The sequence below is a fragment of the Prenolepis imparis genome, unplaced genomic scaffold, assembly GCF_030444845.1.
Source record: "Prenolepis imparis isolate NDT839.2.m4 unplaced genomic scaffold, iyPreImpa1.0 SCAF_2, whole genome shotgun sequence".
Lineage (NCBI taxonomy): Eukaryota > Metazoa > Arthropoda > Insecta > Hymenoptera > Formicidae > Prenolepis > Prenolepis imparis.
In genome coordinates, this window is record NW_028141160.1 from 15,783,731 (window position 1) to 15,799,526 (window position 15,796).

Below are 15,796 nucleotides of genomic sequence, written 5' to 3' on the forward strand. Positions count from 1 at the left end.
AATATCGCGCATATTAAATTAATGCACTTTCGCGGATAGGAAATCGCGTCGTCGTTAATAAAAGTATCGCGCGTGTTAGTCAACGCATTTTCGCGGATCGGCATTCGCGTCGTCGTGGTGTCTGCCAGAATCTCACGTGATGTCGACAGAAAGGGATAGACGTATGCACATAATATATATTTGCCTTTTATATCGACAATTGAAGGTAGACGTATGCACATAATATACATTTGCTTTTTATAGATAGTTTTACTGTATCAGTAACTATTTATCCCAGCAGTAGCACTGGGGCGAATTGTTTATTATGATCAAACGTTCTCGAGTCTCGTGATTTTGAGTTTCGACTCTTATTCTCGATTTGACAGAGACATACGTTCACATGAATGTAACGTATGTTATTCTCACTTGTCGAGGGGATTATCGTCAATAATACCCCCCTCCCAATGGGTACACCTTGACGTGGTGGGAGGCTCTAGTACCTGGATGGGTAATCTTTTATGATATTTTTTATGATTTATCTTAAAGGATTATTCTGAATGGGAAGCCAAGTACTCAAATTTCTGGAAATTGCACCGTTTTCGATATATTTCATTTTATAATATGCCATGCTATCATTGCGAGGGTTAGTAGTTTGACAATTTGTTCAAAATAAAATAAAATAAAATAACATGTTTTAATCACGGTCGACCAAAAGAGGTGGAGGAGGCCCAGGGAGTTATCCGGGCGACAGCGGGGCAACTGTGAGGTATGCAAAATAAATATATAATAACATTTCTTTTGGGAAACACATAATTTTTGTTATATTTGTTTAAGTATCTTTTTATATATGTGTATTTTATTTGTTACAGGAACCATTGCTGATAAGCTGCGCGCTTGACTGCGAGGTTCTCGAGTATCGAATGGACGTTGATTCGTGCGATTATAGCTTTCGAATCGTTTCTTCTCATTGTGCAATGTACGCGAAATACGCGTGTAATTCACGCGTCGCGTAGGGAGTGCCGTGTAAAGTTTCGCGTGTCGGAAGTGCCGTGTAAAATGTCGGGCGATTGTAATTATTCGTGTTTTCGCGAGTGTCGTGAGTGCTACCATGGACCAAGAGAGGAGGAGGAGGCCCGGCGAGGCATCGGGCGACAGCGGGGCAACTGCGAAGTATGCAAAATATCTAAAAATATTTTTTTCTAAACTGTATTGAGATATTCGACCGTTTCAGACTTTCGAAATATATAATTATTCCAGATTTACGATAATGGTCTATCATCTGAATATTTTCATAATTAATACAATTGATCTGGGATCAATCTAATCATTTTAATTTCTTAATTGAGAAAGAATCATAGCCTTTTCATTATAAGAATTTAACTCCAGTTTAATTATTAATTTTTTTATATTTTCGACATGTGACACATCTAAATATTTTTATAATATATTTTTAAGTTCGATTAATATTTTTTGACAGAAGTCAGCTGATAACTGTCAAAAATATTAACCGAGTTTAGAGTAGCTAATTTCTGTCAAAAAATATTAATAAATCTTCTTGTCAATAAAATCGTAATTAGTTTCGATATGTTGTGATTATCTCAATTATCAAAAGATTTTCGTAGAAAATTCTATTTTTTTTGTTCGCACTTTCTGTTAAAGATTTAAATACTATATTTTTATGCATTGCATAATTAATATATTTTTTTATGCGTTGATTCCAATGCATGCATAAAAATATGTGACTTAATTAAGCAATGCATAAAAATTCATTATTGAAATCTGTAACAGAGAACAAAAATAAATAGAATTTTCTACAAGAATCTTTCGATCAAAATATCTTCGCTTCTATTAGATTTGCGCGAAACTCTGAGTAGCGGTATCGCCAAGCGCATCCCATACGTCCGCCACGTTGCGCGTCTCGCGCGAGACTGATTCTCGAGACATTGCGATTGCGAGTTGCGAGACTGATCGTCAGTCTCGCGCGAGACGCGCAGCGTGGTGGACGTATAGGCTGTGCTTGGCGATACTGCTGCTAAGAGTCTTGCGGTTAGTCTCGCGCGAGACGTGCAGCGTGGTGAATGTGTACAGACGCACGAATCTAATAGAAGCGCAGGTATTTTAATCGAAAGATTCTTGTAGAAAATTCCATTTTTTTTGTTCTCTGTTAAAGGTTCAAATAATGAATTTTTATGCATTACATAATTAATTCACATATTTGTATGCATGCATTGCAATCAATGCATAAAACAATATATAGGTATAACAATTAATTATGAAATGTATAAAAATTCAGTATTTAAATTTAAAACAGGTGCGAACAAAAAAGTTGAATTTTCTACAAGAATCTTTTGATAATCGAGATAATTACTACATCGAGATTAATAACGATTTTATTATGAAGAGATTTATTAATATTTTTTGATAGAAATTAGCTACGTTAAACTCGGTTAATATTTTTAACAGTTATCAGCTGAATTCTGTCAAAAAATATTAATGGAGGAGATAAAGTATTACAACATATTATTTTACATTTTATAACATATTATTACTTTGAAATTTAATTAGCAAATTAACGATTTAGTAATATTTATTGACAGAAATCAAGTTTAAACAAACTTTATACAAACTTTATATAAACATTTCATTTTTTTAATATAAAATTGAGGAATGGCGTGCGCGTAGCGCGCGCTGTGTTGTTCTAGTATATTGAAATTATACATGACATATAATATATAATAATTTCGAAAATTATATAATTTCATATAACATCTTTTTTTAAGATTTAATCGATCAATAAAAGATTGATGAATGAATCTGATATTTTCTGTTTTTCTTTTCTTTCACTTTATTCTTGAGTAATAAAAAACTTATGGAACTATGCATTTATAAAATTATTGCATATGATAAAAACGATAGACAAAATTATGACAGTTAAGAATATAATTTAATGATATATATATATATATATATATATATATATATATATAATTTAATGATACATATTTTTTAATGATTGTTTGTGTCTATATACTACGATTAGTTATTTGATATTAATTAACATGTGATATTAATACATAATAAGTATATTGAAGAATGCAGCGGTTCGAGCATTGATTTCAAGTACAAGTTTTAATCTGTATTTAACACAAGACAAACACCCTGAAGTACCCAGTGTGAAATATGTTCCGGAGTCGCCAAATCTGCCTCGAAAACCAAACCAACACCGAGAGCATTTCGCCGGTTTAATGTGGTATATACGGGAGTTTTAAACGTATTCTGCAATAAATATAAAAAAAATATCTTTCTATTTTTTTTACAATTCAATTTAATATTCCATTTCATAAGAATTACGTAAATAATTTAAGACATAACTTGTCAATCTTTTGATTCAAAATAAATCATAAAAAACAGTGTGATATTTGCTCTCATTATTATTTTTTAACGCGATGTGACATGAAACAGATAAAAATTAGCGTGAATTCGATACCTGTAATTTCAGTCTATGAATTTCAGTAGGTATGATTGTTAATATTGGTAACTCCTCTATCAAAACTTTCGGATGCGATCTTTTCAAACGACGCTCCTCGATATCCCATCTGGCGCCTTCCAAATATAATCCATACACATAACAGCCCTATTTATTAAACGCAGATGTATAGTAGAATAATTATTGACATTATTGTCTACAATAAAAATAATCTATAATAAAAAACGATGAAAAATAAGACGAACAAATATTACACGGAGGAATTCACCTGATCGGGTCTTTCTTCTACATCGTCAGGTTTGGAGAACCTCGACACCGTTGTGTAAATGACAGAACGATCGAGAGGCCAGTTGTTCTTGCGACAAGCTATCTGAATCAAAGCCGCCAGGTAAGTTTCCGGCACGTGTAATCCGGACAACCAAAGTACTACAGGCTCGTTCGCGCCGGACTGATGGAAATGAAGAAAAGTATCATTAATCAAAATAGAATGAATCGAATATAATTGTGACAATTCGCTCAATCCCTTACCCACTTAATGTATTGATCTATTCTTCTTTGAAAGTGATCTATCCAACCAGCAAGATTCTTTTGTGTGTCCGGTGCGAATTTGGCCCATTCTTTGGGCAAAGTACCGTTATAAAGAGCCACGGAAATGTTTTCCAGCATCTCGTCCATTCCAATTTCGCCGGCGATGGCCTAAAATTAAAGATGAAACATTTATTTTCGAATACCAAATTGCATCCTAATGTGATAAATTCTCAGCAAAGTTACAGAAATATTAAAATTATATTATATTATAAAAGTAATAAAAAAATAAAATTAACATCTATTATACAAAATTAAAAATTCGTCTCTTGTTTTCTTTCTTTAATATATAAATCTGTTAAACAAAAAGTAAATGCGATAATAAAATGGGATTTATAAGAGCAAATAAAAATATTTTTAAATTTATTTCGCGACCTTTCTCAGCTGGTTCAATGTCCTCGTTATCGTTTCTATTAATTTGTTGAATCTCTCCAATTCTTGAAATAAGACAATTGCGGTCGGTGTTACGGCCACGCCGAAATTTCTCTTGACCTTATTAATATCATATGGAGCGGGTATTTTGGCCGAGATCTCTTTTGCTATATTATCGATAAATTCATCCTTGCTGACACCGGTCACACTCACCGCTGTAAATTTAACACACGTCATTATGATTTATCGAAAAATGCAATGTTCTTTTTAATATGTACCCACTTACTCTTTTTCTCCAAGCGTGCTAAAAACAATCATCAATTATAAAAATAAAAATTTATATTTCTCTGCTAAAATATAATTGAAATATAATTGAATAATAGCAATAAAAAGATATGACTTGTTATTAATTTAATAATAATCACGTTTAATTAAATTTATTTTTACAAATTTTATTTTGATCTCAATCTTAATATAATATAATATTGTTATAAAATATTTCCAATAATATAATAATATAATAATATTTTAAATATCTTAAATAATACTTTAAATAAAATATCTTGAAGTATTTATAAGAATAATAAATAATTAGCTTAATTAGATTAAACGATAAATATTATAGACATATAATGTAAGACAAGAAAAAAATGATAGTATTCATACCGGTTTGTGGCTGAAGTTCAATGAGATGTCTCCATATTCTCTTGACCGCTTGCGTAAAGTATCCGATCTCTGCGTTCGGATGCAATCCAAACACTTCCGGAGTGTTCACGAGAGGAAGCTCTTCGATAAATTGCAAATAATTGTCGCGATCTCCTTCCGGTGGTATCACATAGTCGATGGTATCCTTATAAAAATAAAACGGTTGAAACTCGTCGAATAAAAAATCACCGAAATATTCGTCCATATAGGTGTAAGAGACGCGACGATCATAGCTGTCCATCACTCTTCCGCCGTACATCACCTGAATTATTTTCAAATACAAAACACGATGAATACTGTGGATTTATTTAAGAAATATTTAAGACAGACAATACGTAAGACAATAAAAAAAATGTCGGAATTAGAAAAGATCTTTAAAGAGAGATTTAAATCGCAAACACATACCTCTCCGATTAGATACTTGAGGCTGTTCCAGGGTACAGTAGACTCCATTGATGCTAATGCTTTTGTCAAATAAGTACTCAGGATGGTAGTACATACGTTAAAATCTGATTCGTTGAAATCGTATTTTATGTTCCATCCAATTTTGCCGTACCTTCTTCTCTCCTACGACGTTTTAAGCGATTTTTTAATAAAAATTTTACTGCATTATTAATTAAAATGTATCGATTATCTGAAAATTACCTGGATAACTGCGTGATAGAAGACTAGAACGTAAATTAAGTGCTTGTAAAGAGGATGAGAACAACTTTCCAAAAGCTGTGGTCGCATGTTGAAGTACGTGTTTTGCAAGTTTAGTTTTAACCCGCTCGGTGGTTCCATTACCACTGTAAACTATTTGTTGTAGAATACGATATAATAAAGAAGTATAATTTTATTATACCTTTCAGTGATTGTTGCAGTATTCCAATTGGAAAATTAGGAATGGGTTCAGTGGTGAGCCACAAACGAAAGTCAGGATGAGGTTTTCCTATATTCTCCACAATCTTTTCTAAATTTTTTGTGAAGGACAACAATAAATGACAATTCTGAAACATCAGCCACTGACCTCTCGTCATTGCTATATCCAACAATTCCATCGCGAACTGTTACATAAAAAAGATATATTTTCTATAAAAGTAATTTCTCTATAGGATATACATATTTCTAAATAAAATTTTTTCTTTCATTTCGTTTAATCTAATCGAATAAAATTAAAAATTAAATTCCAATTTAATTATTTCGTCATTTAAATTACATGCAAAGCAAAGTTATATTATTCTTTAATAATAAAATCTTAAAAATTGCAATACATGCATAAAAATATTTCCTAATTATATAATGCATAAAAATTCAATATTTAAACCTAACAGAAAATACGAAAACACGTGAGTCTAATAAAAGAGTAGATATTTTGAACAAAAGTTTCTTGTAGAAAAATCTATTTTTTATTCGCATTGTGTAAAAGATTCAAATATTGATTTTTTATGCATTGCAATATAATTATAATTAATAAATATGAAAATCAATTTACATGTGCATTATCTCACCTTGTCTTGACTTTGACCGAGCGAGAGATATCTAAACTTTCCTCCGCCACAGCCGTATCGATCAGCCAACTTCATCAGCTCCGAAGTTGGATCTGATCCTGGACTCAAAAGGAAGACCACGGGCATGGTGGATGTACTCTTCTCGAATATCATATCGAAGCTCACGTGAGGCGGCGTTATATACTGCTCATCCATGATATCGGTAATGTAATTAATGATGCTGCGATAAACGCGATCCACGCGGAAGCAGCGTATCAGCATCAGTTTTTCGAAGGGCGTCAATCGCGTGTTATAGTCACAAGGAAGTTCATTCGATTCTGGCGTATCTAAGTCGTACCACTGAAACGAATATCAATTAATTGAATATCACACATTTTAAGGGGACTTTTATTTATTGCAAAATTTTTTAATATTTTGAAAATGCTTTAAATATTTTTATAATTTTGAATTTGAAATTTGAATAAAAGATTATGTTTGTATGCAATGATGATTATTTTCTATTATTATTTAGTTATAAAATAAAATTCAATTGTTTGAATTATCATCATTTAGGAATGTTTACCTGTTTCCATTCGTCCTCGCAATCCCGCAGCTCTTCTGGAAGCTGTTCGAATTTATCCGGAAAATCGCTCGCCAGCTTGAGAATGTCCTCCCAGCCCGATTGCGGCAACCATCTGGTTGGATTCAATTGTGGCGATTTCTCCAAGGCCATGCTACCCTTGATAAAGAAATCTAGCTGCTTCTGATTTACGTTGCCCACGCTTCTTTCTATTCTTATGCAGATTTGCAGTGAGAAGAGTAATTTGTGTCGCTCGAAAATGCCGGTGCAGCCGTAATCATAGACGTTCTTCGTCAACGTCGGAATGATGTTCTGCAGTCGTTTAACGAGAACCGGATCCGGCAGCGATCTCTTGAGCGAGTGAATAAACACTTCGACGTAGCTGATCAGAGAATACTGATACATGGCGTTCACAGTTGCCATATCGGCCAGCACGGAAAACAGGATAGCGCCTCGTTCCGCCACCGGACGATAGCCTTCCCGAAGTTTATCTATGTCTGCCGAGGTGACCTCCGCGAGGAACAGCTTCGTCATCACCTCGCTGGCTCTGGACTTGATGTTCTCCAGAGTCTCGATCAGATCGATGTTGTCCAGCATGTTACCTTGATCTGTGGCGATTTCGCGCAGGAGACTGTCTTCCAGTTGTTGCAATAAATTCTTGTTTTCGCTCGTTTCCAGGATCAACGTCTCTCGTTGCTCCTCGATGTCCAGTCTTTCGATTCTCACAACGACTGATAAAAGTTGGTTCTCCAAACCCTGGAGAGACATGTCTTAGGAAATTTTATCGTGTAAAATTTGATATTAAAATACCGAAAATTTTTTCAAAGCTATAGATATATTTATATATTATCTTTGAATTTAATACACAAATATAAGATAATATAAATTATTACATATATAATATTAATTAATAATAAATGTAAATGATAGCTATAACATGATATTAGAAAATGTAATCATATCGTGTTACGTGATTAATTTTAACTCACAGCTGTGGTAACCATATAATTGATAATAACTGCTTTAGCATACAAGGCGGGATCCAGCATCGGATTGGTCATTTTGGTTGTCAGATATATATGGAATCTTGGATCATAATCTATTTCTTTATCACCGAGAATGACAAAAGTTCGTCCTTCAACGGCTGTAACAAAAAACAAATTAATTTGCTGAAATCAAATCAATTTTTACATTTCAACAAATTGTGATTATATAATAATTTTTTTGAATTTTGTAACTTACTTTGAATATTTTTTGATAAGACGTTATCTAAGATAGGATCGATCTCGTCGACATCCTGAAGAAGTACCGGAAAACCATATTTGATCGCCAATTCTACTTGCTTCAAGAAATCATCGTCCGTGAAGGACAAGATCTTCAGATTCTTTTTCTCCTCTCTCTTCTTGATCCAATTCTGCGCTTGTTGTTGCGGATCGATGCAAAGCGGAAATCTGGATGCTTTCATAGTCAATATGCCGTTTTGCACGGACAACTCGTCCGGTGGGAGACCTTCCGAGTTCCATCTTTAAGATGCCATTAAATGTTAGAGATATTTTTTCACACTCAATATTTATCACACGATTTTTTCAGTCAAAGTTAATACGAATATAAATAAATAGAATAAGATAACTGCATCTGTGCAAATAATTATTTTTATTTTATTGTTAATTTGAAAAGTTTAATAATATTTTTAAAATTATAATTTTAATCCATACATTAATATATTAAAAATTGATCGAATAACACAAGAGAGAGACTTGAATTAATATGGATGCATTTACAATTAAACGCTCTAATCTTACTTACGTGCTGATTTCAACGTCGTCGCTCAGTTGAGTCTCCAGTTTAAAGGGTTTTGACAGAGGTAGATCTCTCTCCAGAATGCTTCTCTGCCAGTCGCTGTACATTTCATTTCTGAATTCGTAGGAAAACGGTCCGCTGTAGGCGAGGAACGCCGCTCCGAACAAGCAATTTCCCGTGATCTTCTCCATATCGTCGTGCAGAACCGCTAGATCTTTCTGCCAACGTTCGTTCTCGGATGACAGTCCAGAGATGAGCTTATCGGCGGCCAGCAGACGTCGTTGTAGCAAGTCTGTTTCATCCTGTAATTCCTGTCTCTCGATTATTGCTATGGTGTATTTCGCATTTAGCTCCTCGATCGTTTTTTCCAGTCGCTTTAACTCTCGTTCTTCCTTTTCTAACGCACGTCTGGCTTTCTCAGACTCTGTTTCGAGTATCCGGACTCTATCTATCTTCGGCTTTACCTGAAGCAGTGAATTATTGGCGTCGGAATGTATCTAATATTTCTGTCTTAAAAAATTAAGAAGACTAGAACTTATATATATGAGAAATAAATGATTCAATGACAAAGAATGTAAGAGAATAAAGATGAGAATTAAATCAACATTTTAAAAAATTAAATCGATTAATGCTTAGGAAACTACGTGAGTATACCTCTCTATAAATGGTGCAATATTCCAAAACGGCGAGGATAAATTTGTACAGGCCGTATCCCGCTCTGCTGATAGCCTGCATTTGATCCAGCTTGTCCGTCTTCTTCAAGTGTGTCCGTACCGCTTGCTCCTGCTTCAGAGTGATCTGGTCGCAGTTCATCTCCTGCAAGGACCTCACGAATCCTGGATCGCCCATCATCCCTTTCGCTCCTTTCCAGGACACATCCTTGATGCCACGAAGCATCGCGACGCATTCCGAAACGATCTGCACCGGCTCAGGTGGAGTCACGAAGGATCTGAATTACCATCGCGAGTTTCAAGTTTGATTGTCTTCGTTTAAGTCTCTTAATTAAGCGCCTCTCTCTTTAAACTTTTCCAATTCGATATTAAATATTTCAGGATGAGATATTTGTATATAAAAGGAATATTCTTTCTCTTAAAGATTGATTCTGAATCACCTTATCTCCGTGATATCGGCTTTATTGAGTTCGCCTAGTGCGAGTCTGGCCGCGTCGAGAACCGGTTGAGCTTCCGCTAATATCTGCTTGGCCTCCGCTTGCTCCTTAGCAATTATCTTCTTCTTCTCCTCGATTTCCTTCCTTTTCTCCTCTCTCAGAGTCTTCTTCTCCATCGCAACATCCGTGCTTTTGCCGATAGACGCGAGCAGCTGCTCACAGTTCTTCGTCTGGTCGGCCACTTTGAGCCTCTGCTTAGCCAGAACTTTGTTCAATTCAATCAGAGTCCCTGAAGCCTCTGCGATTTTTTGCAATCCTGACGAAAATATTTATTGAAGAATTTATGAAATTATGCCTTTTCTTATTTTAAGGGATACAAAAATAATTTCTTGAGACTGTAAACTTGAAGAAGATTTAAAATATCATTAAACTTGCTTCTACATTAATGAAAAAAATATATAGAAATAATAACATAAAAATAGTTTGTAAGAAAATTAAGCAGCTATACCTCCGGAAAGACGCGCGCAGTGAAAATTTATGAAGTTCTTCTTCTCCATCAATAGTTTCAGGTAAGTGTTGATGAAATCCAGAAAATGTTTCGGCGTGACATAGTTTCGCCTCTTCAGCTTCGTCGCGAAATCTACTGTGTATTGCAACACGGACGTGTGTACATACACGATGTGATCTACAATCATCTCCCTGTGTTCCTGCGGCACGATCGGATTCTGGAAGAGAGAGATGAGTTTCTCATTTCGTTGAATGTTCCCTCGCTTACGTGCTTGCCTTAACTTACGTCTCTGAGAAGAACGTTCGCCACAGCGACCAAGGCCTGTTGCGGCCACGGAAACATCCAGTCCACGGTGGTGTTGTTGATCAAGCCCGGATAATTGCGGCATCGCGTTCGCAAAGCGTCGCCCGATGGATTCATCGTCAGCGCTATTCGCAAATTCGCGGTGCACGTCTTAATAAAGTACGACCAGATGCTCTTCCTGGGATCAAGAATAGATTTCATAATTACTCATACTGCGAGCAAACTGGATCGGAGATAACAAAAGTATAAAAGGACGTAAAAATCACTTTGCGATATCAAAGCCCGCGTTAACCGCCGCGTCTCTGCAGGAAGTGACAATCGCATCCCTCTCTTCGTCGTTGAAGAGAGTCGGCACGGAGCCCGACGTCAGCATGTTGTTCACCAGCTCGAGGAAGCTCTCGTTCTTGATGTGAGCGGACGTGAACATAAAGACGACTTTCTTATTCTCTACACCGATTATGTTGTACAGCCTCTTCATGTCCTCGCGGAAGAACATCTCGTTGTAGCCGCGACTCAGGACGATCTGGAAGAGCTGATAACCAGCGGCGAAGGACGCTAGCTTTATCACGGACTTTTTACCGTTGCCACCGATACCGACGACCAGCACGTGTCCGCGGTGCATTCGGAGTGCACGATGCACTCTGGTAAGATGTTCGAGCGCGTCGTTAAAGAGGACCATATGCAGTTTGGTTCTGGTCCTTTCGTTGTATTCATCGAAAATCTGCGAATAGCGCGAGATTTTCAAGAAAGTATAATTTTATTAGCGTAATAATTGCAAATTGAAATACACGTAGAGATATGATCAAAAAAGAAAATTAATCAAATTCAAAACAGAAGAACAAACTTCTAGGAACAAGCTGTAAACCGCCTCGTAGTCCAGCAGATCCTCGTAAAATCTAGGCTCATCCTCGTTACAAGCATTTCTGAAATCGCCGTAGAGCATCGGGTCTCGTAAAGTATATTGGATCACTTCTGACTCAAATTCCCAATAATTCTGTATCTTCTTCAGGTTCTCGATGACAAAATTCTCGTCCTACAACGGCGAAACTGTTTACAAGTGAAGTTTTAATTAACGGGAAAAAATAAAGACTTATTACTTGCACGTCAATGAGACGATCGCACATGACTCTGGTGACCTCGTTTCTCCATAATCTAACGAATTGTTTTACGCCTGGATAGAAGTTAGAATGACTCTGAAGGAGTCCAGCCATGATTCTCGAGAGATCACGCATGTTGAAAATGTAGTGAAACTTGGATGGCGTCGGTAGTAACGTCTTCCTAACTGTCTGAATAGCATCACATGTTGTTGATACTTTTATTATAATAAATATATTTGTTGCAAAATTACCTCGTAAAGTTCCAACGTCAATTGTACGAGTCCGTTCACGATAGATTGAACTTCCTCGGGAAACGTTTGCAAATGGCCAGAGAGAATACTCGTATAAATATAATTAAGAGTCTCATTCGATGGGACAGTCACGTTGTAAACTGAGAACATCGAGATAAATCGCGGATCAACTTCGTTCCTGCCACCACCGGGTTCTCCCATGGCAGCTAAATAATCTACATAAAAAAATATATTCATAACTATATAAACATAGTTAAAGTGCATAATAATCAACGTAGCGTATCCTAAAAAAAATATTGAAATTTTAATATTATAAAATAATGGAAAAAAAAATAATTTTAATTAAATCGCTGAAAAGAAAATTAGCTTAAAATTGCAAAAATAAGCGATACTATTTTCGGAACATTCTGTATGACGATACTCACAAATGTCTTTCATATACTTCCAGTGCAGATCGCGTCCGCGATCGTAAAAGCCGCCTCTTTCGAACAACAGTTTAAGGAGCGCAATGGATTGTTGGGTACCGTAAGTGTCCACCATTGGCATGTTCATGTCATCGATGAAGATGATTAATTTTTTTCCGGGCGGTGGTCCGAATATTTCTCTCGATCTTCTCTCCACTGTCGCTTCGATATTTCTCTGCACATCCATTGAAGTGGTTCTTGACGAGAAGTTTATTAGAAGTTGTTCCTATTTGGCATCATGACAAGTTGTCAAATATAGTCAATTATTATAAACAATATATAGAGAAATTTTTTACACACATATGTTATAATTTACATACATTATATTTTAATGTAATTATATATTTTTTTATATTGGAAAATATTATGAAAATTGAATTTATTAAAATATAATATAATAAAATGTAATATTCGTAATTGTGTGTTGAATTTATATTTTATGATATTATTTCTCACTCACGTATTTCTCGGGATTCAAGTTACTCAGAAACTCATGAATAATGGCCGTCTTTGAGGTGCCAATTTCTCCGACCAATAATACCGGTCTCTGCAGATTGCTCATATGATTCACGAACCACGTGGTACGCAAAGTGTCAATTGTTTGCACCAGGATATCCGAGAAAGTTTTTTCTCTATCATGAAAGTATGTGGGTACCAACCATTTCCACGCCATCCAAACTTTTCTTTTCACATCCAACACATAATCGTACATAGTTGGAAATGATATGGGTATATTTCCTGGTGTAACATACATATACACATAAACGTACACATTTATTTTCTAAATTCGAGAAAATACTAAAAATGCATGTATAAAAAAAGATAATAATTAATTTATTATATTTTTGTTTTGTAATTTTTAAACTTACTAGTGGTTGCCAGTTTGTCGGGTGTATCTTGAACTAGTATACGTCCAGAAATCTTCTTCATGTATTCATCGAATTTGGGACGCGCGTTGTCTACGATAGACGCGCCGAAAGACCAATAGCATGCTTGAATGTACATCGCCTCTAGGAGTTCCTCTTTTAATATCAGCGAAATATCTTGAGTTATTTCTGCGGATTTTTTATCCTCCGATTCTTCTTTTAACAATAGCAAGCCATCAAACATGTAGCAGAATTGAATTACCTTGAAAAACCGATGCAAAAAATATAATTCATAACGTACGATAATATAAATGGATATGTCCAATAAACAGTGAATTTTAAAACAAGTTTTATCCTTGTAATTGTCCGCAAATATAAATTAATCAATAGTCAATTAGTGAGTCTAGTGGCTACCATATTAAGATCAGTTTGTGGTATAATCATCCGAAGCGGTTCAACCGTCTGAAGGCCCAGCATTCCTCCGATAATCAGCTTGACCGAGCCGTGCACGTATTTTTCGCACATTCTGCGGAAAAAATCTTGGTCTGCTTTGCTCTTGGCTTGTATCCACTTGTCCATGTATGGCTGATAGCCTAGGTTCTTTGGGTCAACGTAAACCATACCTGCTCTCGAGACGGTCGCAGGTGAAGCGTATTGCAAGTCGCCTACCTTGAGCATAGAAAGCAAATAGTTATTCAAATAAAAATGTTTAGATCATATAATTCTGTTTTTTTAGATTTATTATATGTATTTAATAAAAATAATTTAAGACAAATAATTATGTCTATAATTCCTTAGAAAAGAACCACAAAACATGTAGTTATTCTTGCAATAATTTATTTCAAAATTAATTTAATACTAAATCACGATTAGATTCACTCTATTGTTTTTTTAAAAATAAAAGTAGTCATAAAAATAATTGTGCGAATAATGCTAATTCAAATGTTATTAGATTAATTTTTTCAAAATTGAAATTATCTTATAATATATTCGATATCTACGTTAAGTTACCTCGAAGAGCAAACTGCAATAATTCTGCAGTTTGATTCTCTCTTGATTAGCCAGAGTCAGCAGCTTGTTATCATCCATAACAGAGTTCATATTTTCGACCCAAAGTGCATCGACGTCGCCGTCGAAAAGTATGTATTTGCGTTCGTCCTTGCCGGAATCTAAGGGTCGGTTGATTTCACGAAAGATGCTACTTAAGAGGCCATCCGTCCAATCACGCGTTGTAGGCTCTAACATTCCATACAATTCAATGACGCTGCAAGCCTTGATCAATTTGAGAAACATGATAATTTAAAGAACAACAAAAATTAATTATACATATTATTATTACAATTTATTATCACTTACCTTGGGATTCAGAATGTATAGTTTCGTAGGTTTACCGAGATGCGTCTGTGCCCTGCATAGCGTTTCGATTATTACTGTCTTACCGCCGCCAGTAGGACCGATGAGCATCGTCGAATGTCTGGTAATCATCACTTCGTATAATTGAATGACTTTGTCAACCTAATTGTGAGTATTAATTTATTAATTTAATTTATTTAAAAAATTGTAATAAGAAAAATTGTATATCATTGTAATAGTAAAATATATACAAACGTAAAAACATGAAAAATGATATTTACTTGCTCAGGTAAGACGATGTATCCGTGTTCTGTCAGTACTGTCTCAACCGCGTCGTTAAAGTCCGGATAATGCACTCTGGGACAATCCATGTCCGGAAAGAGATCCTTAATCAATCCCAAAAAGAGCGGCACGTCATCGTATACGAACTTAGGTAAATTCATGTCTCTGAGGGCTCTCATCAGCACGACGTTCTCGGGCAAGTCACCGGAAGTTCTTTTCAATTGACCAGCCATGTTAAGGACGGACTTGAGAGCCCTTAAACCAAAGTCGTAATGCGTTTGTTTGCTCAGCTGCTCACTCGCGAGCTTATAGAGAACTGTCATTTTCTTAGCGAGTTGTTTCCCTGTGAGAAAACCGGCGCTAAAGAGCTTAATTTGGCAGATCAGTTCGTTGTCCGGCACTATGCAGACTACCGGTCTGAACAAGGCTTTGACGGACTCTGGTAGCTCTGTACGACCGGCATATCCTGGATTCATGGTGATGAAAATTCCCACTTTCGAGTCTAGCACGATGTCTTGACCTTCGAACTTTTGGAGAACGTTGTCTTTTATAATAAAAATGTAATAGGATTGCGACAGGAATTTATA

The 15,796-nt window shown here is 35.5% G+C and overlaps 1 protein-coding gene across 1 annotated transcript in view; it reads right to left on the reverse strand.

The window, feature by feature from the left end:
• Positions 1-3,034: 3,034 nt before the first annotated feature.
• Positions 3,035-15,796, reverse strand: part of Dhc98d (Dynein heavy chain at 89D) — a 29,331-nt gene continuing 16,569 nt past the window's right edge. The window contains exons 26-55 of the mRNA XM_083032145.1: positions 15,209-15,736; positions 14,931-15,089; positions 14,586-14,846; positions 13,989-14,243; positions 13,578-13,836; positions 13,169-13,446; positions 12,670-12,934; positions 12,237-12,459; positions 11,994-12,174; positions 11,741-11,929; positions 11,163-11,617; positions 10,879-11,074; positions 10,594-10,810; positions 10,089-10,401; positions 9,632-9,926; positions 8,984-9,441; positions 8,420-8,700; positions 8,167-8,321; positions 7,181-7,933; positions 6,619-6,957; positions 5,973-6,174; positions 5,774-5,916; positions 5,534-5,695; positions 5,090-5,390; positions 4,710-4,727; positions 4,427-4,638; positions 3,995-4,162; positions 3,735-3,914; positions 3,467-3,613; positions 3,035-3,255 (exon numbers count right to left, since the gene is read on the reverse strand). Coding sequence (XP_082888271.1) covers positions 3,109-3,255; positions 3,467-3,613; positions 3,735-3,914; positions 3,995-4,162; positions 4,427-4,638; positions 4,710-4,727; positions 5,090-5,390; positions 5,534-5,695; positions 5,774-5,916; positions 5,973-6,174; positions 6,619-6,957; positions 7,181-7,933; positions 8,167-8,321; positions 8,420-8,700; positions 8,984-9,441; positions 9,632-9,926; positions 10,089-10,401; positions 10,594-10,810; positions 10,879-11,074; positions 11,163-11,617; positions 11,741-11,929; positions 11,994-12,174; positions 12,237-12,459; positions 12,670-12,934; positions 13,169-13,446; positions 13,578-13,836; positions 13,989-14,243; positions 14,586-14,846; positions 14,931-15,089; positions 15,209-15,736 — 7,740 coding nt within the window. The 3' untranslated portion in view covers positions 3,035-3,108. The remainder of the gene's footprint in view (positions 3,256-3,466; positions 3,614-3,734; positions 3,915-3,994; positions 4,163-4,426; positions 4,639-4,709; positions 4,728-5,089; positions 5,391-5,533; positions 5,696-5,773; positions 5,917-5,972; positions 6,175-6,618; positions 6,958-7,180; positions 7,934-8,166; positions 8,322-8,419; positions 8,701-8,983; positions 9,442-9,631; positions 9,927-10,088; positions 10,402-10,593; positions 10,811-10,878; positions 11,075-11,162; positions 11,618-11,740; positions 11,930-11,993; positions 12,175-12,236; positions 12,460-12,669; positions 12,935-13,168; positions 13,447-13,577; positions 13,837-13,988; positions 14,244-14,585; positions 14,847-14,930; positions 15,090-15,208; positions 15,737-15,796) is intronic.